Source organism: Saccopteryx leptura, chromosome 4 (assembly GCF_036850995.1).
Source record: "Saccopteryx leptura isolate mSacLep1 chromosome 4, mSacLep1_pri_phased_curated, whole genome shotgun sequence".
Taxonomy (NCBI): Eukaryota; Metazoa; Chordata; class Mammalia; order Chiroptera; family Emballonuridae; genus Saccopteryx; species Saccopteryx leptura.
This window is the reverse complement of record NC_089506.1, coordinates 210,875,042-210,900,548: the sequence shown is the minus strand read 5'-3', so window position 1 is coordinate 210,900,548 and position 25,507 is coordinate 210,875,042. Positions and strand designations below refer to the sequence as shown.

General features: G+C 50.5%; 2 protein-coding genes across 3 annotated transcripts in view; both read right to left on the bottom strand.

Annotated features, from left to right (window-relative positions):
- Window positions 1-94: 94 nt before the first annotated feature.
- Window positions 95-6,856, bottom strand: ROGDI (rogdi atypical leucine zipper). The gene is made up of 11 exons (XM_066382681.1): window positions 6,376-6,856; window positions 6,229-6,300; window positions 5,379-5,461; window positions 5,148-5,202; window positions 4,377-4,457; window positions 2,870-2,965; window positions 1,569-1,667; window positions 1,112-1,225; window positions 961-1,010; window positions 749-875; window positions 95-448 (listed from the first exon to the last, which is right to left on the bottom strand). Exons 1-11 carry the CDS (start codon window positions 6,418-6,420, stop codon window positions 407-409), a joined length of 864 nt encoding a protein of 287 aa, XP_066238778.1. The 5' UTR covers window positions 6,421-6,856; the 3' UTR covers window positions 95-406.
- A 140-nt stretch (window positions 6,857-6,996) lies between these two features.
- The window catches only part of GLYR1 (glyoxylate reductase 1 homolog), a 47,512-nt gene continuing 29,001 nt past the window's right edge, over window positions 6,997-25,507 (bottom strand). Inside the window, exons 10-16 of one of the 2 annotated variants that reach the window (XM_066382678.1) lie at window positions 25,293-25,392; window positions 20,948-21,058; window positions 20,159-20,260; window positions 19,517-19,679; window positions 19,046-19,225; window positions 18,600-18,724; window positions 6,997-9,138 (exon numbers count right to left, since the gene is read on the bottom strand). In XM_066382678.1, coding sequence (XP_066238775.1) covers window positions 9,064-9,138; window positions 18,600-18,724; window positions 19,046-19,225; window positions 19,517-19,679; window positions 20,159-20,260; window positions 20,948-21,058; window positions 25,293-25,392 — 856 coding nt within the window. In that variant the 3' untranslated portion in view covers window positions 6,997-9,063. The remainder of the gene's footprint in view (window positions 9,139-18,599; window positions 18,725-19,045; window positions 19,226-19,516; window positions 19,680-20,158; window positions 20,261-20,947; window positions 21,059-25,292; window positions 25,393-25,507) is intronic. The other variant, XM_066382679.1, reaches the window with a different exon arrangement.

The following is a 25,507-nucleotide window of genomic DNA, read 5'->3' as shown; positions in this document are numbered from 1 at the left end:
GCTCCCAACTCACTGCTCAGGGTCACCAGCCACCCTCACCTTCCAGCGGGAGGGGGAGTAGGCTGCCCCGCACCACCCTGGTGGCAGCTCAGCAGGCAGGCAGCAAAGCAGGGAGGAAGGAGAGCCCTGGGCTGGGCTCCACCTTGAGTCCAAAGGGCAGGGCTGGGAAAATGGGCCACCTCCTGACCCCACCTTCCTGATCCACCCCCATCCAAAACAAAAAGCAAGTCAGCCTCCTTCCTCCCAGAGGTTCCAGTGTTCACTCCCGTTTGTGCAAATGGGACAGACAGGACAGGCAAGGAGGAAAGGAAGTTGCCCGTACAGCTGGTCCTGGCTCTGGCCCACGTGACAGGGACACCTTGGGTTAGGGGCTGCTTCTCAGGGAACAGGCTCTCGGGTGCTCTGCTTAGAAAGGCCTGTAGCTCCAGTAGCTGGAGAACACGGAGATCTAGGGGGTGGGGGGGACGTGGTGAGCAGTGCTGCCTGGGTGGTCCTGGCCCCAGTGACTCAGGTCAGATTCCAAGGTCATCCAAGGACAGTGGGTCAGGGAGAGGGCACTGTGGCCCAGCAGCCCCAGTGCCCAGTGTGTGGAAATTACAAAAGACCTTAAGATTTGGGGGTGCTTTGGAGGTGTGATGAGAGCCCTTGGAATCCTCCCAAAATGAAGGGGCTAAATATCCTGTTGCCCGGCTGGCCCCAGCTGACTGAGACGATGGCCTGGCCCAGACCCCCACCCCCAGGCCCCCACCTTATCCTTGAGCTGCTGGCAGAGCTGCAGGGAGACGGTGAAGAAGACGAGGGCGTCATTGAGCCACGGGATCACGGACTCCACCTTGTACACGTGGCTGACCTCCAGGCGCTGGGAGCCCCACTCACTGTGGGGAGAGGGCAGGAACCTGAGCTCCCCAGCTCCTGAGCTGCAGAGGGCACTCGAGGGCACCCTCCCAACAGTGTACTTACAACATGGCCCCGGGGCTGTGCAGTACGGAGCCTCCAGCTGGGCGGAAGTTCTAGGCAAAAGAGAACTAGACCCAGTCAGGCCCTTGGGGCTACAGGGCACGGGCCTGTGGGGCCGAGGTGGGGGGCTGGGGGTTGACGGGGTCCTGCTCACCTTGGTGGAATTGGGCTGCAGGACGTGCAGCTGGTACACGGTGAGACACAGCTTGTTGAGGTTGATGTAGACATTGACCAGCAGGTCGGAGGGCAGGGCAGGGGCGAACATACGCTGGGGGGCAGGCAGGAAAGTGGGGTGAGGGCGGAGCAGCAGAGGCCCCCACAGCCACCTGGGGGGGTCTCAGCCCTCAGCCTATGGACTATGGACTGGGGCATCCAGACTCTTCCCAGGTGCCCTGGGTAACTTCTGCTCTGCTGGGCTTGGGAACCAGTGTCTCAGATCAGGGGTGATGTATTTGGGGGACACAGGATGGAAGCTGGAGACTCTATCTCAGAAAACTGTGCATATACATAGACATAGAGCTCCTGCTGATGACAGCTTGGGGCTTCCAGGGCCCCTTGCCACCCCTGCGTCCCTTTCTAGGGGACCCGCTCTCTTGGCCTGGGGCACTGACCGTGAGGCCACTGGCAGCAATCTCAGGCAGAGTGAGGGTGGCCGGCGTGGTGAGTCGGTTGCGAGCTCTGGTCAGTTGCAGCATCACGGCGTCCATCAGCTGGAGGGAGGGGGCTGGTCACAGCTGCTGCGGCTGCGAGGCAGCGGGGCCTCGTCCTGACCCCGTCCCCGCACCCCAGCATCAGGCTGTGACTAAGTTATGGTGGTCCTGGTCTCAGGGCCTGAACCCCCTCAAAGTGGGGAACTTGTTACAAATGCAGTAACTCTGCTCCAGCTGGGGGAGGAGGGGAAGACACCGTTCAGTGGACCCCCTGTCTGGGGGGTTTCATTGCACGGGGTCCCGGGGGCTGGTCCAGTGGGGAATGAGATGTCAGGAGTTAGTCCCAGGGGCACGGTGGATGGTGGCTCAGGCCGTGAAGGAGCTTCGAAGGGGCCCTGATCTAGCTAGGGGGCAAGGGGTAACGGAAGGCTTCATGGAAGAAACAACTGGACAACTGAGTTGGTGCCTTCAGACAGGCACCAGCTCCATCTTCACAGGTAAAGAAAGTGAGGCTCTGATGGGGTAAGGTCACATAGCCAGTGAACAATGGAACCATCTAGAATTCACCCTTTTCCTTTATCACGGAGCAAAGCCCTGGCTTGGACCCCTCAGAGCGCCAGCTTCCACTGCTCCCAGCTGTTGCTGTGGGCGCTAGGAGGACCTGGCTCCCAGGAAAGGCAGATTGTTGGGTGGAGGCATGGGAGCTACGCTACAACTTACACCCCCCAGGGCAGTCACAGTGGTGGGAGGGACCTTAAGTCCATCCACTTCCAAGTTTCATCTGAAGAGTCAGCGGTCCAGGGAGGATAGGGGAACCATGTGAGGACACACAGCAAGCCCAGGGCACGCAGACGCGGGTCTTCCCTCCATGCTTTGTGAACTGACTTTGTGAATTACAAGGGTTTTTTCCTACTGCTGGTACTACTCCTAATAGCCACTCTTGACTGAGTACTACTAGGGGCCACTGACCTGCATTATCACAATTGGTAGTCATTAAACCTTGTCCCCCCTTTACAGGGGAGAATAGTGAGGGACAGAGTGGCCAAGTGACTTAAGGTTGCACAACTTAGAGTGGAGGCCCTGCGATCAGAACCCAGGTCTGACTCTGGAGCTTGGGCTGAGAGCCATTTGATCGTGGCTGGACGGACATGTCTACACGGAGAGGTGAAGGGTCAACTGTCAGCTCTACCTAAGGACATGGGGGCAGAGTTCCCAGGGCCAGGTGTGGGGAATTTGGCTCCCAGTCCCTGAAGGTAACTCACCTTAAGGACTTCTGCTCCTGTCCTGAACTGGTAGCTGTCATCCCTGTTGTTAAGGAGGTAAATGGCTTGGCTCACGTGGTTCCTGGCATCCTGGATCTGAAAACAGTGCCTATTGAGTGGTCAGTGGGCTGGGCACCGGCAGGGAGAGGTGCCAGATTCGGAGCAGTCACAGTCTTGGGCTCCCACTCCGAGGGACAGTCATCCTGGTAGGGGTGGGTGGGTGCTGCTTGCCTGGCCCCTCCCCCACAGCTGTTAGCTTCCTGCCCTGGCTGGGAGCTGGGCACACAGCATAGACAGGCAGGCTTGGTCTCTGGCCTCACGTAGTTCACTTTATAAAGGAGGACAGATGCTAACAGTGAAGGCACAAAATCACAGACCTCAAGACCTGCACAAGGAAATCGACAGGGTGATGAAGTGGGGGTGGAGAAGGTCTCAGGGAGGTAACTCTTGAGTTGACACTCATTTTTTTTTGTTTTGTTTTGTTACAGTGACAGACAGGGACAGACAGGAATGGAGAGAGATGAGAAGCGTCAATCACTAGTTTGCTTTCTTTTTTTTTTTGTATTTTTCTGAAGTTGGAAACGGGGAGGCAGTCAGACAGCAGACTCCCGCATGTGCCCGACCGGAATCCACCCAGCATGCCCACCAGGGGGCGATGCTCTGCCCATCCGGGGCGTTGCTCTATTGCAACCAGGGCCATTCTAGCGCCTGAGGCAGAGGCCATGGAGCCATCCTCAGCGCCTGGGCCAACTTTGCTCCAATGAAGCCTTGGCTGTGGGAGGGGAAGAGAGAGACAGAGAGAAAGGAGAGGGGGAGGGGTGGAGAAGCAGATGGGCGCTTCTCCTGTGTGCCCTGGCCGGGAATCGAACCCAGGACTCCTGCACGCCAGGCTGATGCTCTACCACTGAGCAAACCGGCCAGGGCCCATTGATTGCTTTCTCATATGTGCCTTGACCGCAGGCCTTCAGCAGACTGAGTAACCCATTGCTCGAGCCAGCGACCTTGGGTCCATGCTGGTGAGCTTTGCTCAAACTAGATGAGCCCGCGCTCAAGCTGGCGACCTCGGGGTCTCAAACCTGGGTCCTCCGCATCCCAGTCCGATGCTCTATCCACTGCACCACCGCCTGGTCAGGCAACACTCATCATTCTTGTGATGAGAAAAGCTGGTGGAGAGGACTTCAGGCAGAGGGACAAGTTGAGGAGAGTAAAGGCTGGGGCCCAGTCATATTGGAACTGATAGTGAGTACGGACTTTGTCCTCAAGAACCATGGGAATCCCCTGGGAGTGATGCGTTCAGGAGGGATTCCTGTGGCTATGGCTGGGGCCTGGGGAAGTACAGACAGGTTCTCCACCTCCTATAAGGCTAGGCTCTGGAGCCTCAGGCCCCGCCCATCCCATCTTCACTGCTAGGAAACATCGGACCAGCCTTGAGGTGGCAGCAAATCTTGGGTGTTTAGGCCCTGGAGGCCTCAGCCCCGCCTGCTCGTGTGGCCTGAGCCCTGGTTACCTGCTGTAGCTTCCACTGCTTGTCCTCCCGGAAGGCAAAATGCAGCAGCTGGTTGTTCCGGGGCATCTTCAGGTTCACATCCTGATGGGCAAGAGTGGGATAAGCTGAGCAGAGGGATGCCCTTTAGCTTTTGCCCCACTGCGTCTTTGAGCGAAGGGCTGAAATAGGCGGTTTAAGCCCCAGCCACTCCTGGAGAGTGGGAGAAAGGACTCCTGACACCTTGGCCATTTGGGCGGTGAACAGGGATGTTAGGAAACAGGAACTTAGGACCAAGAAGAACCACAAAGAAATGAAAGGGAAAAGAGGCCAAGAAAGAGGAAGGTGGCCTCAGCTGGGAGGCGTGTGGCTGTAGGCAGGCAGAGAACATCTGCACTGGCCAGTGGACCGAACACCCACCCATGAAGGAGAGGGACCTTCCCCCACGCCTTGGCACCTGGCACACGGTTGGGTGCAGATAGAGCTCAGATGTTGACTGATTCCACTTTGATCTGGGGCCAGCCTAATCCTGCCAATGCCCATGCTTTGCTGGGCCCAGACTCTGGGCTGGGCCACGTACATAGCATCCCCTTCCCGCACTTCTCACTGAAACCACATGCCAATCTCATGAGGAGGCTGGGGGTGGTTGTCATTTTACCAATAAGGGAACTGAGGCCAGAATGGTCAAGGATCCTACCCAGAGTGACACAGCCGGCCAGTAGCAGAGCTGAGATACGCAGGAGGCCCTCATGCTTCTCTAGCAACATGGAAAGGGTAGAGGGGTCAGAAACTCACCGCCTGGCTCAGCGCATCCCCTTGCAGAGTCAGCACGCCCTTCACCTGGTCTGTGCTGTAACACGTAGCAGTCAGAGCAGGGTCCGTAGCTGATCCCTCCTACCACCCAGCCCTCCCAGTGGGCCGCTTCTGGCTGTGTGTCATAGGATGTTCCAACCCAGGTGTCCCCCCCTCCATGCCCCCACTGGCAAAGGCGTTCATCCCAGAGGTTTCTGCCTAGCCAGGGCTCACCCACAGCTGCCCAGGATGAAGTTCTCTTGCTTGGCAGGCCCCTCTGTGCCTGAGCCTGGCAGAGTGAAGCGGAGAGAGGCCTCCTGTGGGGCAAAGGGGAGCCGGGCTAAATTCACTCAATCCAGCCGGTGCTCCTTCCAGAAGCCCCACTCCCAGGTTGGCTAAGGGAGGAACTAGTTGGGTTGGCCTCACAGAAACAGCCTACCCATGCCTCCAGGGCACCTTCCCCGCTCTGGCTCCTCCCCCGCGGCCTTTCAGGTCTTACCCAAACCGATACTTGCTCCTTCCACATTCCCTGGGCACCCACTGTACCCAACACGGGGATAAAACAGGAACAGTCTCCCAGCTTGGTTTACGCGCTCGGGTGTGAGGAACAGTATCAGCGAACTACGGTAGTCATGGCAACCCGCAACTCTGGCCATACCAGGCCATGCCTGAACATTGGCTTATCTTCCCGACAGCCATTGAGGCAGGTACTGTTACCTCATCTTTGCAAATGAAAGGGAGACCCAGAGAGGTTGAGTGCTTGGCTGCTATGACAGTGCTGGGGTCCTCGATATCAGATTAAATGTCAGTGCTTCAAAAACGGACTACCCCGTCCGGACCCCGGGGCTCAACCCAGGTCCACGGCGCTCACACAGCTGCCTGTGGAATCGGGTAATTACTTGCTGGCGACCCCGACAAGAATTCACGTTCAGTGACCACAAAGCTCCGTCCAAACACCCAGCGTCGTGTACAAACAGGCGCTAGGGAGGCAGGCGCGGGCGGCCGGGGGAAGAGCCGCACCAGGGGATCTGGGGAGGGCGGACCGCCCCGCGCAAAGGCCGGCGGCCGCCCGGCGATGCGTTACCCTTAGGATGTCTTGCAGCTGTCTCAGCACAGCGTGCACCTCGTCGTGTAGCAGCCAGCGGAATTCCTCCTCCTGCCAGACAAGCCACTGTCAGCCGCCCGGACCCGCCGCCCCACCACGCCCCACCGGCCCGCCCGCTAGCCTCACCAGCACTGCCCGCTCCACCGCGGTCGCTGCCATCGCGGTCGCCATCGCCACGGCTCACCGCCCAGCAGGGTCTCCGGCCAGCTGTCAGCGCCAGCCGCTTGGTCGGTACGCAGCGCCTGAACCCAACCCCCGCCTCCGATTGGCTGTGGGAACCAGTCCCGCCTTCGAACAACTTCCCCACTCCGCCGATTGGCTATTGCCCGCCCCGTCCTCCGCTCCTGACACGGCAGACGGAATGGAAGCAGGCTAGCTGCCATAAGAACCTGTCGAACCTGCCGGCGCTGGCTCGCGCGGGACGCCACCGGCACCCGCTGCGGACACCGCTTTCACAGTTGCTCTTCGGCTGGAGCGGCGGACCCTGTCCCGCCTCTTCCGGGCTCTGATGGGGACCCTGCTCCACTTGCGCTCCATTGGCCGGCTGAATGGCTTCACCCGGCGATTGGACGACAGGGTAGCCTGCTTCGGCTCGGCCTGGCCAGCCGCCCTCTGGTTCCGTTGGCCCAAGAGGAAGCCCCGGGCGCACTCAATAAGGCCGCTGTCCTGCTAACTTAATCCTCCGCCCTTCTCCCTCGGGCTCCGAAATCGGGCAGTTTGGGCACAAGCCACTGCAAGGCAATCAGCTACAGTTGTGTTACCAAGAAACGTTTTATTCTGCTTGCAGTAGCCTTTTGTTAATTGCACAAAATCATGTTTTTTGTTTTTGCCATTTAAACATTATCACACAATCCTATTCTGAAAGACATGTTCATTAAAAACAAAACAAAAATAAAAATTCACAACCTTAATTACCAGATTTGTCATTTAAAGGAAAAAAACAGGTGGCAGAAGAGGGGCTTTCTTACAAGCTTTTTCACAAGTGTCACATTTTCTCCTTAAAAGGGAAGGATTTCAAAACAAAGGTGAAATAGCTTAAACAGAAATATTCATTTAAAAGGAACTTTACAGAATTGTCAACAATATTAAGACAACATTGACTAACCAGTTTCATTACAGCATCTTCCCCCCCCCCCCCCCCCCCCCCCGCTCCCACCCCCCAGTGTCCAGCTAGGACTATAACAGGCTTTGTGTTCAGACAGAAAAGGAGTCAAAATCCCAGTGAAATCAACTGTGCCCAAACCCACAGGCATCTTTCCTGCCCTTTCCCTATCTTCTGAGATCCCATAACTTGGGTTCTGATCAGTGGGAAAGGGCCAAGTTTGTGAGAGGGAGGGGCCCACACCAGTGTGGCCACCTCATTTTATATATATAATTATATATTCACTATAAATGATGACCTGCAAAATGTGACTTTGGAAAATTCAACCCATGCAGAGGAAGACAACACTGAGATCCTTTAGGTGACTTCTCCTTGTTCTTATGCCACATTTCAAGCCCCTATGGTCCCCTATCCAAGGAGAAATACAAGGTCCTCAAGGATGTCTTGGATCCACCTCTGAGGGTCAGTTAGTTCAGGTTCAGTCAGGCCCAGTCCTCCTTTTCCCTCCTGATAGACCTCCAGGGCCCTGGAAGCACTGAAGACCAAGCTGCTGGCTGAAGGGAGACACTCATTCCATGTCAAGAGCTGAGCCTAAGAAATGGTCATTGTTGGTCAGGCTGGGTCTGGGCAAAAGGGACAGACAGGAAGAAATACTGTCTCTGCGGGAGGAAAAGGGGAAAGGGAGGAGAGTGGAGAGAGGTGGGCATGCAGAGGACCTGTGCGGGGACAGACAGGCTGCAGAAGGTGGACACTGTCAGGGCAGAGTGGCTCTGGCTCTTCAAGACTAGGGGAAGTCTGTGGCGTAACGGAAACAGGAGGAAGCCCATCTCCTTCCCTCTTCACTCCTCACCAGCCGCCCTCAGGAGCCCTTCCCAAGGGTTGGAATGCAAATCTAAATACTAAAACAGCCTACTGAGGAGGGAGTCCCCCTACATCCAAACAAGGAAGTCTGTCTGATTCCGGCCCAGGGCTCGGGGTGATGGCGACTTCCAGGATGAGTGCTGAGGAGCAGCAAGGCGTGCAGGCTTCCGTGACGCTCACCTACAGGCTGATGGCTGCTCTCCCCGGACATGCAGAGCCCTGTCTTGACTTGGCCGTATCTTTTCAGCTCACAAAGGCATTTCTGGAGAGTTGGTTGCACGCTGGTAGCTTAAACATGACAATCCTCATCAACTGGTCACTTGAGGCTGGAGGGCCCACAGGCTACTCTGTTTAGTCTGTGCTGGTTCATCTTGGTCCAGAGCCTCTCTAAGGAATCCAGAGGGGACGTGGACATGCCCACCACCTCTGCTCCGAGGGAAGCAGTGGGCAGGCTTCCATTTCTCACTGCTGATTCTAGCTCTTCGACTGGAAGGGATCTGAGATAAGACAAGCTTCGATGGGAAGAAAAAGCCAGGCAGCAGTTTCTGGGCAGCTTCTATCCTGGAGTAAAAGCCAGTGGTGTGTGTGTGTGTGTGTGTGAACACACAGCCTACCTGGTTTGGAGGCCAGTGCCCAGCTCAAGAGCTTTGCCACAGGCCAATCCTGCTGACACCTCTCCCATTCCCAGGACCTTCAGGGGAGGAGTAATGCTGTGTGCTGTGCTGATGGCCAAGTCTTAAAGTCTGTATAAAAGGAGATGGAGACAGGTGGACTGGTCCAGAGTGAAGCCCCAGGACCCCAACCCCGTGTGAGGAAGAGGGGGTCAGAGGGAAAACTGGGGGACTGGGGACTTAGTGTATGTAGGCCCGATACACGGCAGACATGTCGTTGTCAGACTGGTCCAGTGCCTTGGCTCTTTTGTACACCTGGAGAAAAAATTAGATAGGTTTAGTCTCTGACCACACAGGTGACTTAAAGACATGAATCTGCTTCCTGGATGTGGTTCTAGATGTGGCCAGGTAGGCAGGTTCTGGAGTTCAGGCTGTCTAGGTGTGACTCCTGGCTCCTTCACTCACTGGCCTGACCTTGGACAAAGGGTCCCAGTCACTGCCTTTTTTTTTTTTTTTTTTTACAGGGACAGAGAGGGTCAGAGAGAAGGACAGACAGACAGGAACGGAGAGAGATGAGAAGCATCAATCATCAGTTTTTCGTTGCGACACCTTAATTGTTCATTGATTGCTTTCTCATATGTACCTTGACAGCAGGCCTTCAGCAGACCGAGTAACCCCTTGCTCGAGCCAGCGACCTTGGGTCCAAGCTGGTGAGCTTTTTCTTTTTCTGCTCAAGCCAGATGAGCCTGCGCTCAAGTTAGCGACCTCAGGGCCTCGAACCTGGGTCCTCTGCACCCCAGTCCGACGCTCCATCCACTGCACCGCCGCCTGGTCAGGCCCAGTCAATGCTTTTTGATATTATGAAAAAGGTAACAGGGTCTGGCAAGGCTTAAGTGGAAGGAGGGCTGTATAGTGTTCAGAGTGCCAGCACAGAGGCAGGGTTCAGTGCTCTCAGTAATTAGAACTATAATTTCCTGCTGAAGAACTTCCAAGGACGTCCCATGTTATTCTCTGGGCTACTGTCCTTGCCCCTTCCTTTGCATAGGACGCACTTCCCAAAGGCCTTCCCTGCCCACTTCACCCAGAGCAGTGCTGTGCCTCTTGACCCGGGTCACCTCTATCCCCTTACTCTGTTCTATTTTATTCATATTTCTGACCACCTGAGATTCTTATTTGTTTAAATACTTATGTGGGCCCTGGCCGGTTGGCTCAGTGGTAGAGCGTCAGCCTGGCGTGCGGAAGTCCCGGGTTCGATTCCTGGACAGGGCACACAGGAGAAGCGCCCATCTGCTTCTCCACCTCACCCCCTCTCCTTCCTTTCTGTCTCCCTCTTCCCCTCCCACAGCCAAGGCTCCATTGGAGCAAAGTTGGCCTGGGTGCTGAGGATGGCTCTGTGGCCTCTGCCTCAGGTGCTAGGATGGTTCTGGTTGCAACAGAGCGGCGCCCCGGATGGGCAGAGCATCGCCCCCTGGTGGGCGTGCCGGGTGGATCCCGGTCGGGCGCGTGCGGGAGTCTGTCTGACTGCCTCCCCGTTTCCAGCTTCAGAAAAAAAATAATAAATAAAATAAATAAATAAATACTTATGTGCTTGCCCTGGCCGGTTGGCTCAGCGGTAGAGCGTCGGCCTAGCGTGCGGAGGACCCGGGTTCGATTCCCGGCCAGGGCACACAGGAGAAGCGCCCATTTGCTTCTCCACCCCTCCGCCGCACTTTCCTCTCTGTCTCTCTCTTCCCCTCCCGCAGCCAAGGCTCCATTGGAGCAAAGATGGCCCGGGCGCTGGGGATGGCTCTGTGGCCTCTGCCCCAGGCGCTAGAGTGGCTCTGGTCGCAATATGGCGACGCCCAGGATGGGCAGAGCATCGCCCCCTGGTGGGCAGAGCGTCGCCCCATGGTGGGCGTGCCGGGTGGATCCCGGTCGGGCGCATGCGGGAGGGAGTCTGTCTGACTGTCTCTCCCCGTTTCCAGCTTCAGAAAAAAAATAATAAAAAAAAAAAAAAAAAAAATACTTATGTGCTTATTTTGTGTCTCCTTCCATTAAAATGCACACCAACCTGTCCCCAGAGCCTAGTATGGTGCTTGGCAATTAAGAGCTGCCCCAGAGGCCTGACCAGGCGGTGGCGCAGTGGATAGAGCATCGGACTGGGATGCAGAGGACCCAGGTTTGAGACCCTGAGGTCGCCAGATTGAGCACAGGCTCATCTGGTTTGAGCAGAAAAAGAAAAAGCTCACCAGCTTGGACCCAAGGTTGCTGGCTCGAGCAAGGGGTTACTCGGTCTGCTGAAGGCCCGCGGCAAGGCACATATGAGAAAGCAATCAATGAACAACTAAGGTGTCGCAACAAAAATCTGATGATTGATGCTTCTCATCTCTCTTTTCCTGTCTGTCTGTCCCTGTCTATCCCTCTCTCTCTGTCTCTCTGTCCCTGTAAAAAAAAAAAAAAAAGAGCTGTCCTGGAGATATTAGGTGAATATAAAGAAGTAGGAACAGAATTAAAGGCCATTGTTTGACAAGGGTAGGATGGTATCCAGTCATGAGGAAATGCAGCCTGATACAAGGTTCCTCCCCCACATGGCCAGTGGCATTTAATTAATTAATTAATTAAATTTATTTATTAAATTAAAATTTTTTTTTTTAATTTATTCATTTTAGAGAGGAGAGGGAGAGACAGAGAGAGAGAGAGAGAGAGAGAGAGAGAGAGAGGAGAGACAGAGAGAGAGAAGTGGGGGAGGAGCTGGAAGCATCAACTCTCATATGTGCCTTGACCAGGCAAGCCCATGGTTTCGAACCGGCGACCTCAGCATTTCCAGGTCGACACTTTATCCACTGCACCACCATAGATCAGGCTTATTTATTTTTTATAGATTGATTTTAGAGAGGCAGAAAGAGAAAGAAAGAGACAGTGACAGGCACTCATTTGTTGTTCCACTTAGTTGCGCATTCACTAGTCGCTTCCTGTATGTGCCCTGACTGGGCATCGAACCTGCAACTCTGTTTTTTTTTTAACAATACAGTGGGAGGCCCTGGCCGGTTGGTCAGCGGTAGAGCGTCGGCCTGGCATGCGGGGGACCCGGGTTCGATTCCCGGCCAGGGCACATAGGAGAAGCGCCCATTTGCTTCTCCACCCCTGCCCCCTCCTTCCTCTCTGTCTCTCTCTTCCCCTCCCGCAGCCAAGGCTCCATTGGAGCAAAGATGGCCCGGGCGCTGGGGATGGCTCCTTGGCCTCTGCCCCAGGCGCTAGAGTGGCTCTGGTCGCGGGAGAACGACGCCCTGGAGGGGCAGAGCATCGCCCCCTGGTGGGCAGAGCTTCGCCCCTGGTGGGCGTGCCGGGTGGATCCCGGTCAGGCTCATGTGGGAGTCTGTCTGACTGTCTCTCCCCATTTCCAGCTTCAGAAAAAAATACAAAAAAAAAAAAAAAAAAAAAAAATACAATGGGAGCCACCATAATTGTGCATCCGTTACAGCTCCGGTGAAGCTGTCAACTCAGAATGAAGGATAAATAAAGACCTTTTTTGATGGAAGAAAAACAATTGTTGCCAGCAGACCTGCATTACAGAATATGCTAAAGCAAGTTCTCCTAGCTGGAAGAAAATAATACCAGATAGGAATTAAATTCTTCTAAAAGGAATGGAAAGCATTCAAATTGTGAATTAGAAAAATTATAAAATTATTTTTCCTCTTAATTTCTTTTTTTTTAATTTTTGTTTTTATTTTATTTATTAACTTTAGAGAGAGAGAGAGAGAGAGAGAGGAGAGAGACAGAGAGAGAGAAGGGGGGGAGGAGCAGGAAGCATCAACTCCATATGTGCCTTGACCAGGCAAGCCCAGGGTTTTTTTTTTATTTTTTTTATTTTTCTGAAGCTGGAAACGGGGAGAGACAGTCAGACAGATTCCCACATGCGCCCGACCAGGATCCACCCGGCATGCCCACCAGGGGTGACGCTTTGCCCACCAGGGGGCGATGCTCTGCCCCTCCGGGGCCTCGCTCTGCCGAGACCAGAGCCACTCTAGCGCCTGGGGCAGAGGCCAAGGAGCCATCCCCAGCGCCTGGGCCATCTTTGCTCCAATGGAGCCTTGGCTGCGGGAGGGGAAGAGAGAGACAGAGAGAAAGGACGGGGGTGGGGTGGGGTGGGGGGGGTGGAGAAGCAAATGGGCGCTTCTCCTATGTGCCCTGGCCGGGAATCAAACCCGGGTTCCCCGCACGCCAGGCCGACGCTCTACCGCTGAGCCAACCGGCCAGGGCCAAGCCCAGGGTTTTGAACCGGCAACCTCAGCATTTCCAGGTCGACGCTTTAACCACTGCGCCACCACAGGTCAGGCTCCTCTTAATTTCTTTAAAATATATTACTACTTATAGCAAAAACATTTCAACACTATCTGGTGGGTTTAAAATAAGGACAGCTACAACACATAGGACATTTGTAACCTACAGCAGGGGTTCTCAAGCTGGGGGCATTTTGCCCCTCAGGGGATATTGGTAATATCTGAATACATTTCCTATGGGGGTGCTGCTGGCACCTGGTGGGGAGAGGACAGGAACGCTGTTGATATCCTGCAATGCGAAGGGCAATTCCAACAATAAAATGGCAATGCTCTGTTTAAGAAACCCTGCCCTGACCAGGCGGTGGTGCAGTGGATAGAGTGTCAGACTGGGATGCGGAGGACCCAGGTTTGAGACCCCAAGGTTGCCAGCTTGAGCGTGGGCTCATCTCGTTTGAGCAAAAGCTCACCAGCTTGGACCCAAGGTCGCTGGCTTCTGCAAGGGGTCACTCGGTCTGCTGTAACCCCCTGGTCAAGGCACGTATGAGAAAGCAATCAATGAACAACCAAGGAACCGCAACGAAGAATTGATGTTTCTCATCTCCCTCCCTTCCTGTCTGTACCTCTCTCTGACTCTCTCTCTGTCTCTGCTATAAATAAATAAATAAATAAATAAATAAAAAAGAAAAAGAAACCCTGCCTCAAGGGATGAGGAACAGAGAGGGAAACGGATCTGTCCGCAGTGAACATTAACTTTAGACACCGAAGTTAAATGCATATGGCAATTCTTAGAGTCAACATAAAAGAAAAATAATGCAGCATTAAAAAGCCAACAGAGGTACTGGCTGGGTAGGTCAGTTGGTTACAGTGCCATCCCAATTTGCCAAGGCTGAGGGTACAACCCCAGTTAGGGCACATACAAAACTCAACCAATGAATAATGCATAAAAACATGGAACAATAAATTGATGTTTCTCTCTCTCCCCTCCTCCTCTCTCTAAAAATCAATTTTAAAAAGTCAATAGAGCCTGACGAGGCGGTGGTGCAATGGATAGAGCGTCTTTAATCCTAGCTTGCAACCGGTGGGTAAGAAATATACACAGTGGGCCTGACCAGGCGGTGGCGCAGTGGATAGAATGTCGGACTGGGATGTGGAAGGACCCAGGTTTGAGATCCCGAGGTCACCAGCTTGAGCGCGGGCTTATGTGGCTTGAGCAAAAAGCTCACCAGCTTGGGTCCAAGGTCGCTGGCTCGAGCAAGAGGTTACTCGGTCTGCTGAAGGCCCGCGGTCAAGGCACATATGAGAAAGCAATCAATAACAACTAAGATGTCGCAACAAAAAACTGATGATTGATGCTTCTCATCTCTCTCCGTTCATGTCTGTCTGTCCCTGTCTATCCCTCTCTCTGACTCTCTGTCCCTGTAAAAAAAAAAAAAAAAAAAAAAAGCTAATAGATATCTAAAATAGAATTCTAAAAAATATTCAAATAAAAAGAAGGCAAGAAAGGAGGAACAAGCAAAAGCCACAAGGGAGAAACAGCGATCAAATAATAAACTGGCCTGACCTGTGGTGGCGCAGTGGATAAAGCGTCGACCTGGAATGCTGAGGTTGCCGGTTCAAAACCCTGGGCTTGCCTGGTCAAGGCACATATGGGAGTTGATGCTTCCTGCCTCCCCCTGTTCTCTCTCTCTCTCTCTCTCTCTAATAAAAATGAATAAATAAAATCTATATAAAAAATAATAAACTGTATTATTCAGGTAGCTCTGACTTCACACAACAGACTTCAAGATAGACTAAATGTCAAAGAACTGTAACCTGAAGATCCAATCAGTAGAGAGCTTAAGTCACACTATCCAAGCAAATGGCCAGAAAGTGCTACTTTCCATTAACCAATATGTCTGTTTCTAGGTAATAAATGAGGATAGAGGCAAGTCGGAAAGTACCTCACAAAGAAATGCTTTCAATGCAAGCCACACACAGACCCTTCAGAAGTAACTACAGCTAGCCTGACCAGGTGGTGGCACAGTGGATAGAACGTCAGCCTGGGACACTACACTGAGGATCCAGGTTTGAAACCCTGAGGTCGCCGGCTTGAGTGTGGGCTCACCAGCTTGAGTCTGGGGTCACTAGCTTGAGCCTGGGATCACAGACATGACCCCATGGTTGCTGGTTTGAGCAAGGGGTCATTGGCTCAGCTGGAGCCCCCAGGTCAAGGCATGTATGCGAAAGCAATCATTGAACAACTAAAGTGCTGCAACAATGAGTTAATGCTTCTCATCTCTCTACCTTCCTGTCTGTCCTCTCCCTTGCTAAAAACAAAATGAAAAAATAACTATAGTTAAAGACAAAAGCATCAGTAAATAAGTGACAAAATACATGAGGAATCTACTGCCAAGAAAAAACCCACAAGAGAAATCTGAAATTATACAGAACTGCAAACTAAAAGGGTGAAATAAGTACTCTGAGATATTCAGGCAAGGAAGGAACAGAAGATGTGAAATTTAGGGACAGATGTTTATAAATTATGAAAAGGCAGGTCTGCCTGCTTTGGCCCGATAGCTCAGTTGACAGTGTCTACCAGAGAACAGAGGTTGCTGGTTCCATCCCAGGTCAGGGCACATACAGGAATAGATGGATGTTCCTGTCTGTCTCCCGCCCCCCCCCCCCCTCTAAAATTAATACGAAGCTGACCACATGGTGGCACAGTGGATAGAGTGTTGACCTAAGATGCTGAGGACCCAGGCTTAAAACCCTGAGGTTGCTGGCTTGAGCGTGGGATCATAGATAATGACCCATGTTTACTGGCTTGAGCCCACAGGTTGCTGGCTTGAAGCCCAAGGCGGTTGTTTTGAGCAAGGGGTCACTGGCTTGGCTGGAGCTTCTCTGGTCAAGGCACATGAGAATAAAGCAATCAATGAACTGAAGTGCCGCAACTATGAGTCAATGCTTCCCTCTCTTTCCTCTCCTGTCTGTCTCTCCCTTGCCAAATACATAAATAAATGACAACAAAAAGGCAGGTCTGAAAATAGCAGTACTGTGTTTTTTTTCTTTTTTTCTGGAATAAGCCATTTGAGACCTGTATTTAACTTGAATGAAAATGTGTATCAATTTACAACACCAGAAACTACAGTTCCTAAATAAATTAATATTTGTGCTTCATGAAATGTTTTTATCGCAGCTCGATGGTAAAGACTAATACTGCTCAGCTCTTTTTTTTTTTCCCCCCCAGTTTTTTTGTTTTTTTCTTTTTATTCATCTTTAGAGAGGAGAGGGAGAGACAGAGAGAGAAGGGGGGAGGAGCTGGAAGCATCAACTCCCATATGTGCCTTTACCAGGCAAGCCCAGGGTTTTGAACCAGCGGCCTCAGCATTTCCAGGTCGATGCTTTATCCACTGCGCCACCACAGGTCAGGCTGCTCAGCTCTTTTTTTAAAAAAGACTTCATTTCTATCAGGTTGAGATAAGAAAGCTGAACCGCTAAAAAACTGTTTCCAAAAAGTACACGTGTAGGTCCTAGCTGGTGGCTCAGCTGGCTAGAGTGTGGTCATGAGACGTCACACTTGAGTGTTATATCCCCGATCAGGGCCCACACAAGAATCAACCAATGAATGCATGAATATGTAGAACAACAAATGGATGTTTCTCTCTCCTCTCTCCCCTTTCCTTTCTTTCACAAATCAATAAAAACAATGAATAAAAACATATAAAAAAGTGCCGGAGTAGGTGCTTAATAAATGTAATTAAAAAATGTTCATGGACCCTGGATGGGCAGGTCAGCTGGTTGGAGCATCATCCCGATACACCAAGGTTGCGGCTTTGATCCCCAGTCAGGGGATCAAGCAACCAAACGATGCACAATTAAGTGGAACAACAAGTCAGTGTTTCTCTTTCTCTCTCTTTCTCTCTCCCTCTCCCTCTTCCTCCATCTCCCAAATCAGTAAATGAAAATAAAGTTTTAAAAAAAGTTAATGATTAAACACTGCCATTAATCAGCAGATAGTTAGAATGGATTAAAATGCAAGCTCCAATTATAAATGGTTGACAAAAGACAATTTAAAGATACAGGATGAAAGTAAATGGATGGAAAAAGATGTGTCATGAAAACAGTAAGCATGAAAAGGCTGTAGTAGCAACATCAATATCAGACAACAGGCCTGACCAGGTGGTGGCAGAATGGATAGAGCGTTGGACTGGGATGCCGAGGACCCAGGTTTGAGACTCCAAGGTTGCCAACTTGAGCGTGGGCTCATCTGGTTTGAGCAAAATCTCACCAGCTTGGAGCCAAGGTCGCTGGCTCAAGCAAGGGGTTACTCGGTCTGCTGAAGGCCCACGGTCAAGGCACATATGAGAAAGCAATCAATGAATAACTAAGGTGTCGCAACGAAAAACTAATGATTGATGCTTCTCATCTCTCTGTTCCTGTCTGTCCCTGTCTATCCCTCTCTCTGACTGTCTCTGTAAAAAAAAAAAAAAAAAAGGCCCTGGCTGGTTGGCTCAGTGGTAGAGCGTCGGGTTGGTGTGCAGGAGTCCCAGGTTCAATTCCCAGCCAGGGCACACAGAAGCGCCCATCTGCTTCTCCACCCCTCCCCCTCTCCTTCCTCTCTGTCTCTCTCTTCCCCTCCCGCAGCTGAGGCTCCATTGGAGCAAAGTTAGCCCCGGTGCTGAGGATGGCTCTATGGCCTCTACCTCAGGCTCTGGAATGGCTCTGGTTGCAACAGAGCGACGCCCTAGATGGGCAGAACATCACCCCCTGGTGGGCATGCCGGGTGGATCCCGGTCAGCACATGTGGGAGTCTGTCTGACTGCCTCCCCGTTTCCAACTTCAGAAAAATACAAAAAACAAAACAAAAGAAAACAAAAATCAGATAACAGATTTCAAGACAGAGATCAAGACATTTCATAACAATGGTAAAAGGGCAAATTCATCAGGAAAACATAATAAACAAGCGTTTCAAAGGCATTAAGGAAAATGTACAGAATTAAAGAAACAGACAATTCCATAATCACAGTTGGAGATGTTAATTATCTCTCTATCAGCAACTGAAAGAACCAGAGGAAAGGTCTGTCAGGATGATCTGGCACCAACCCTCCTGACCCGGCTGATACCTGCAGAACACAGCACCCAACAACTGCAGGACCGTCTTCTTAAGGGCACATGGCACACCCAGGAAGACAGACCGTCTGCTGGGCCCCAAAACACGTCCACATAAATTGAAAGAGTTAAAAATCATACAAGGCATATTCTTTGACCACAAAAGAGATACAGTAGAAATCAGTAACTGTTAGACATCTAGGAAAACCCTGAGTATTTGATAAACTTTGAAGTTATCACAGGGAAGTAAGCACGGCTTCGAAGGAAGCGTCCAACTTTTAATGCTGATCTAAAATCAAGAACCTGACATGCCATCCTGAGAGGTTAGATCAGAGAGCAAAGAAAAGCCAAAATAAGTAGAGGAAAGGAATAGAAGAAAACAAGGGAAGGCTGCTGGGACTTGTGCCACTGGCTCTTGCAGTTAGTTACCTCATTGGCTGCAGCTGCCATAGGAGTTGGATGGTTGACAGCATCGCCCAGCGCAATGGCTAGGCGAAGATCCTTCTGAATGTATTTCAGGTAGAAATCAGGCTTAAAGTTTCCTTGTAGAATATCTGAGGACAGAAAGCCACTTATCAGAAGAATTAGAAGGATCCTAAATAAGAAATCACCTGCAATACCATCAGGGCTCAACACCTAGCATTTCGCTCACCCCTTCACTCACACACCCAAAAGAGAAGTTCCCAGACTGTACCCCCAAATCTCATCTGCCATGTCTCCGGACCTTCTCTACCTGGGTGCATGGACTGACTGGAGAGGGTGCATCTTTCAAGCCCCATAAGCCCCTGAAGAAAAGACAGCTGTGACAGCTGTCTGACCAGCTCCTCAGCTGTAACAAAAATAAAATGCAAGAAAAGAGGCCAAAAGCAACTTACTTTGGCACTTCTGGTCCAGGAAGATGCTGGCCAATTGTCCTTGATTGAGGATGTCCAAGAGTGTCTGCTGGGACTGGCCTGTCACTTGGGCCAGGGTCAGCCCCTCAGCGATGGTGGCCATGAAGCTCCCCTGGACCATGTTCACTATCAGCATCATCTTGGCTGCATTGCCAACCTCACCTGCACAGGACAATGAATCATGGTCACTTCCCAAGAATCCCACAGGCAGTGACTTTCTGCCCACCCTCATCCCTACTTGGACCCACCTCTACACCCAGGGAAGGCCCCATTCACCTGCCCCCGAAAGAACTGGCTCTGACCCTTCTGGCTCTTCCTCCTTCCAGGCACTGACTGTGCAAGTCAAAGGAAACCTTCCCACGGGGGCCCCAGGCAGAGAGGCCGTGCGGGATTGATGTTGTCATCAGTGCAGTCTAGAGGGGATGTGGCCAGACAGGTGGGCAGATATGTTACCTAGAAAGAAGGAGGTCTTCCCCATTGCCTGGAAGCAGCTGCTGCAGTCCTCATATAAGCCCCTGTCTCCGGCTGCTAAGATCACCAACATCCCATCATTAGACAGCTGCTGGTTCCCTGAGACCGGGGCTTCCAGAAAGCGGCCCCCCCTGGACACAATCACCTGGAAAGGAAAGTCACAGCTTCTGGAGGCCTTGCCTCTCCCAGCAGTCTGAGGTTGGGAGCAAGGAGTGTCCTTGGGTGGGAGTAAGTAACCCTCCACACCAAGGCCCCCAAAGCCATGGTGCTAGACTAATGCTGTGGGAGGGTCAGCAGACTGTCCTCCAACAGGCACCTACTTCACATGCAGCAGAGAGGCTGGGCTCACCTCCTAAGCTCCCATTTACTCCGAATTTCTTAGAAAGACCAAAGATAACCAAACGTGGCTGTGCCAATTGCTTGGCTGACCATACACCCTACAGACACGGCCCTCCCTTGACTTCAGCCATTCTTTGGAGGTGGAGAGTGAAGACAGGCTAGTGGTCTCTCCTCTTCTCTCTGGCTTTGGCTTTAGAGTAACCAAGTTGCCCATAGTTGATTGCATGGTCAGCCTGGGCTCCAACCAGAAGGATGCTGGAGGGCCAGCCCAAACAAGGCTGCTACCTGGGCCAGCTCGGTGACTGTGTCAGCATCCACTGTCGACATGTCCACGTAGCACTTCCCGGGGCGGATCCCTTGCAACACACCGCTGGGGCCCAGCACCAGCTGTGGGGACACAGGGAGAAGCAATAGCCTAGGCCGCTGGCTAGACACCCAGCAGCCCTTCAGACCTAAGTCAGAACCCGTTTCCTTTCTTAGCTCATTTCCTGATTAGGAGCTAATAAATACTAAGGCTGAGAAAGGAAGAACAACTAAATAAGCAAAGGAAAGACAAGTATTTCTAGTATGTTCCCATTTATCTTTAAAAAGAATATTCCTTTTTATTAAAAACTTCCCATTTAAAAGATGGTACCTCAGTGCTTAAGTTTGGAGGCCTCTTTTAATTTACTTGGATTAAACTAGTTACTAGTTTAACAAAATGACTACTAAACTTGAACATTCTTTTCCTTTAAGGTTGCACTTGAACTATTAAAACATACAAGTGATAAACACAGAACTTGGCACATGGACCAAAAGCCCTCAGTCACAAAGCTTCCAGCTTAACAAGAATACACCACAGACCAGTTCAGCACAGACCTCAGGGATCCTAGCCACTGACATTCTTTGTTCTGAATTAAAGAAATCTGTATTCGATTTATGCAAACACCCTTCACAATGGGAGATGGCCCCCAGAAGGGAAATTCCACCCCCCATACGCAGACACTCACTCCGTGTGCAGGGGAGAAGGGGAGGAGGCCGGCCAGCTTTCCTGGCCACAATCTGAGACGCTGAGGGGAGGGAGGGGATCCTTACATCCTTGGCCGCCTTTGGATCCGACACACAGGCAAAGGTGATGTCACAAGTTGAAACAACTTCAGCGGGGGTTCTTCCTAGGCGGGCCCCCTCCTGGATGAACAAATCACACTGCAAAAGTCACAGATCCTAACGTGAGCTGCAAGCCGTGCACAAAAAACACGATAGCCAGGCCAGAGACACAGTGCCCAGTCCTCCTGGCTGGCGTCCCAAGGCAGGAGATGGAAGCTGAGGCTGGGAGCCCAGGACCCCAGAGCTGGCACCAGAGCCGGCGGTCTGACCTCCTGAACGAAGTGGATAGGCCCCTAAAGGACTGTCTGGTGTTTTCACACACCTGGTGCTTCAACTGATGTTCTACTTCAAGGTAAGCACAAAAAACTGCAGAAGGATTCCTGTCTGAAGACAGGGTGTAAACAGTCCCCGCTGCAGCCGTGTGTGGACGGCCTGGCTATGTTAAAACCATGTGCCTGCCTGAGTTATTGGCACCGTGTAGGGAAGCAGGGCTGGGAGGCTGCCAGCCCCTCATGAGATGTTTCTGGCAGTCTAAAAACACTCAATTTTCTTTTCTGAGAATTAAAATCACCCCAAACATCTCACGACAAAACACATCATTAATATTTCCACCCATTTCCTTTTTCCAAAGGCATGTAGAAAATTAGAATAATTTGAACTTATTATTTTGTATATAACTTCTAATATATTTTAAGACATTTGTCCATACTGTAGCCTCTCCTTAGTATCACTTACAATGGATGGCTGCAAAATATTCCATCAAAAGACGTATCTGAATTACCTAATGGCTCCTCTGTAGTTTGATATCTGGACTGATTTTTTATTTTTTTTATTTTTTTATAGAGACAGAGAGAGTCAGAGAGAGGGATAGATAGGGACAGACAGACAGGAAGGGAGAGAGATGAGAAGCATCAATCATCAGTTTTTCCTTGTGACACCTTAGTTGTTCATGGATTGCTTTCTCGTATGTGCCTTGACCGGGGGCCCTCAGCAGACTGAGTAACCTCTTGCTCGAGCCAGTGACCTTGGATTCAAGCTGGTGAGCTTTGCTCAAACCAGATGAGCCCGCGCCCTCTGCATCCCAGTTCGATGCTCTATCCACTGCGCCACCACCTGGTCAGGCTGGACTGCTTTTAATTATAAATGACTCCAACAAATATCTTCATGTATAATACTTCTCCTTTACATTTTTTAAAATTTAGGTCTCTAGGACTAAAACAGGCTCCCAATGGTTTTCAAGCTTTTAATAAATGTGGACAAATGGCTTTCCAACAGGGCTGAGTTAATATAGAGTGATCACCAGCAAGGTCTAAATCACCAGCACTGAGTAGTACATCGTTTAAAAACAAATGAGCATCTGTAAATACATTAAAATTTATCCTACTGGGTTTAACTAGCTAAAAATAGTAGCTGTGTAATATATTTTGATTGCTGCTGATTACTACACCTTTTAAGTACCTTTGTTTTTTAATTGTTTCCTCTTCTGTGAGCTTTTTATCTTGTTATCAAACTATGTGGCTCATAAAATCAACATATTACCCTTTTCCTATCATATTTGCTATAAGCACTTTTAGTTGGTGTACCTTTCGTTTATTTTTTTGTTGTAGGGAGGAGTATTATTAAAAACAGTTTATCTTTTTTTTTTTTAATTTAGTGAGAGGAGGGGAGGCAGAGACAGACTCCCACATGTGCCCTGACAGGGATTCACTTGGTAAGCCCACTAGAGGGCGATGTTCTGCCCATCTGGGGCCCTTGCTCAGTTGCAACCGGAGCCATTTTTTAGTGCCTGAGGTGGAGGCCGTGGAGCCCGGGGACAACTGGCTCCAGTCGAGCCATGGCTGCAGGAGAGAAGAGAGAGAGAGACAGAGACAGAAAGAAGCGGGAGGGAGGGGTGGAGAAGCAGATGGGCGCTTCTCCTGTGTGCTCTGACTGGCGGGACATCCACACACTGGGCGAACACTCTACTACTGAGCCAACTGGCCAGGGCTGAACTGTTCACCTTTTGAATGGTGCCAGGTGGGTACTGGAAATATTGGGGAAAACACTTTGTCAACTATATGATTATCTAACCACTATGCTATATATTTGAAACTACTACAAAATAATATCGACTGTAAACTATAATTGAGAAAAAGAAAAAATGAAAACCTATACACATTTTTCTTTAATGATTTCGATGCATCTAGGCTTAGAAAGATCTATGTTAAAAAAGTCAGTAATATATCTGGAATACATTTTATATGGTAGGAAGTGAGCTCAGTACTCTCTCAAATTTCTATCATTCTGAACATAATGTAGTGCAACCCTTCTCATACTCACAGCGAGCCATCTCTACCAGAGGAAGTCCCAGGCTCTCCAGGCTACCTGGAGGTTCTGTGTCTTTCCTACAGCACACATGCATCTTGGCCTTTAATCCATTTGTAAAAATTTATTTCTTGATTTTAGAGAAAGAGAAGAAGAGGGAGGGTATGAGGGAGGGTGGAAGGGAGAGAAACATCTATTTGTTCTACTTATTTATGCATTATGGTTGATTCCTGTATGTGCCCTGACTGGAGACCAACCCTGAAACCTTGGTACATCAGGACAATGCTCTAACCAACTGAGCAACCAGTCAGGGCCATATCTTGGCCTTTTAGTTCTTTTAGTATGTAACTTTATATTATTACATTTCCACCTTTGCTTAGGCGAGACCTCCTCATTACTCTCCCTTTTCTGAGCATGACTGGTGGCTGCGCAGTGGATACAGCATAGACCTGGGATGCTGGGGTCCCAGGTTCAAAACCCCAAGTGACTGGCTTGAATGCAGGATCATCAACATGATCTCAAGGTTGCTGGCCTGAGCCCAAGGTCGCTGGCTTGAGCAAAGGGTCACTGGCTCGGCTGGAACCCCCCAGTCAAGGCACGTATAAGAAAGCAATCAATGAACAACTAAAGTGATGCAACTCCAAGTTGATGCTTCTCAATTGCCTATCTCTCCCTCTCACGCAAAAAAAAAAAAAAAGAAAAAATTCTCTGCTCTCTTGCCCCAATGCCCCCACCATGTATTTTGTGCATTCCCATTACTTTAGATATATTTAAAGATTATTTATTTATTTTACAGAGGAGAGAAGAGAGAAGGGGGAGAGAGGGAGGGAGAGAGAGAGAGAGAGAGAGAGAAGGGGAGAGGAGCAGAAAGCATCAACTCCCATATGTACCTTGACCACTGGGCAAGCCCAGGGTTTCAAACTGGCGACTTCAGTGTTCCAGCTCAATACTTTATCCACTGTGCCACCACAGGCCAGGCCCCCATTACTTTAGATTTTATAATTATGTAAATTATTGGGTTTTAACATATGAATTTTTTTTTTTTAAAGTGAGAGAAGGGAGATACAGAGACAGACACTTGCATGTGCCCCAACTGGGATTCATCCGGCAACCCCTGTCTGGGTCCAATGCTCTGCCCATCTGGGACCACTTTCAACCAAGCTATTTTTAGCACCTGAGACTGAGGCTCTTTGGAGCCATCCTCAGCACCTGGGGCCAATGTGTTTGAATCAATCAAGCCATGGCTGTAGGAGAGGAAGAGAGAATGAGAGAGAGAGAGAGAGAGAGAGAGAAAGAGAGAAGGTGGAGGGGGAGAGAAGCAGATGGTCGCTTCTCATGTATGCCCTGACCAGGAATCAAAATCAAACCTGGGACTTCCACACACTGGGTTGACGCTCTACTGCTGAGCCAACCGGCCAGGGCCAACATATGAACTTTTAATGATTTTTAAGTACATATAATTTTCTTCTTAACATTTAAGTAAAATACTTTTATAAAAAAATTTCAATTCTTCTGTCATACTAGCCTTGATTCAAGTGTTAAAGAGCCACATGTGGCTGGTGGCTACCACACTGGACAATGTAGACAGTGCTGATATCCCTGAAGAACACTGTACTGCACAATCCAATGACTGTACAGCCACTGAAAAGGAGGAAGCAGATCTATCTATGTGCATTCCTTATCAATGAATTAATAATACAGACATGCTCATATTTCTGTGGGCATGGAAAAAAAATGCAAATATCTAACATGAGCTAGCTCAGGAAATGGCAGGGAGGAAGGAATTTTCACTTTATTTAATACTCCTGGGGAATTTAAAATGTTTAGTTTTATACTAATACTTGCAGCTTATTTATCTATATCTCTATATCTCTACCTGCCTGAGTAAGTGCTTGGCTTCTCCTACCCTAGCACGTGCAGAATGCTGAGTGAAGACATCAGGAAGACATTCCCATCCCTAGCTTCTCCAACTCCATGGGTCAAGGCATGGTCCCACCCTGTCTGACAAGCACCACTCATTAATGCTTACTTTTTCTGCAGTCCGGTTCCAGACAGTCACCGTGTGACCCATTTTTAGCAAGTTGGAGACAATGCCACTTCCCATGAGGCCGAGGCCCAAAAATCCTATCCTGAAAAAGAGAGAGACTGATGAGTTCAGGGTGGAGTGGTAAGGGACAGGGAAAGGTGTCCTGAATATAGCACAGGCTCTGCTTCCTTTTATTTTTTATTTTTTATTTTATTTTT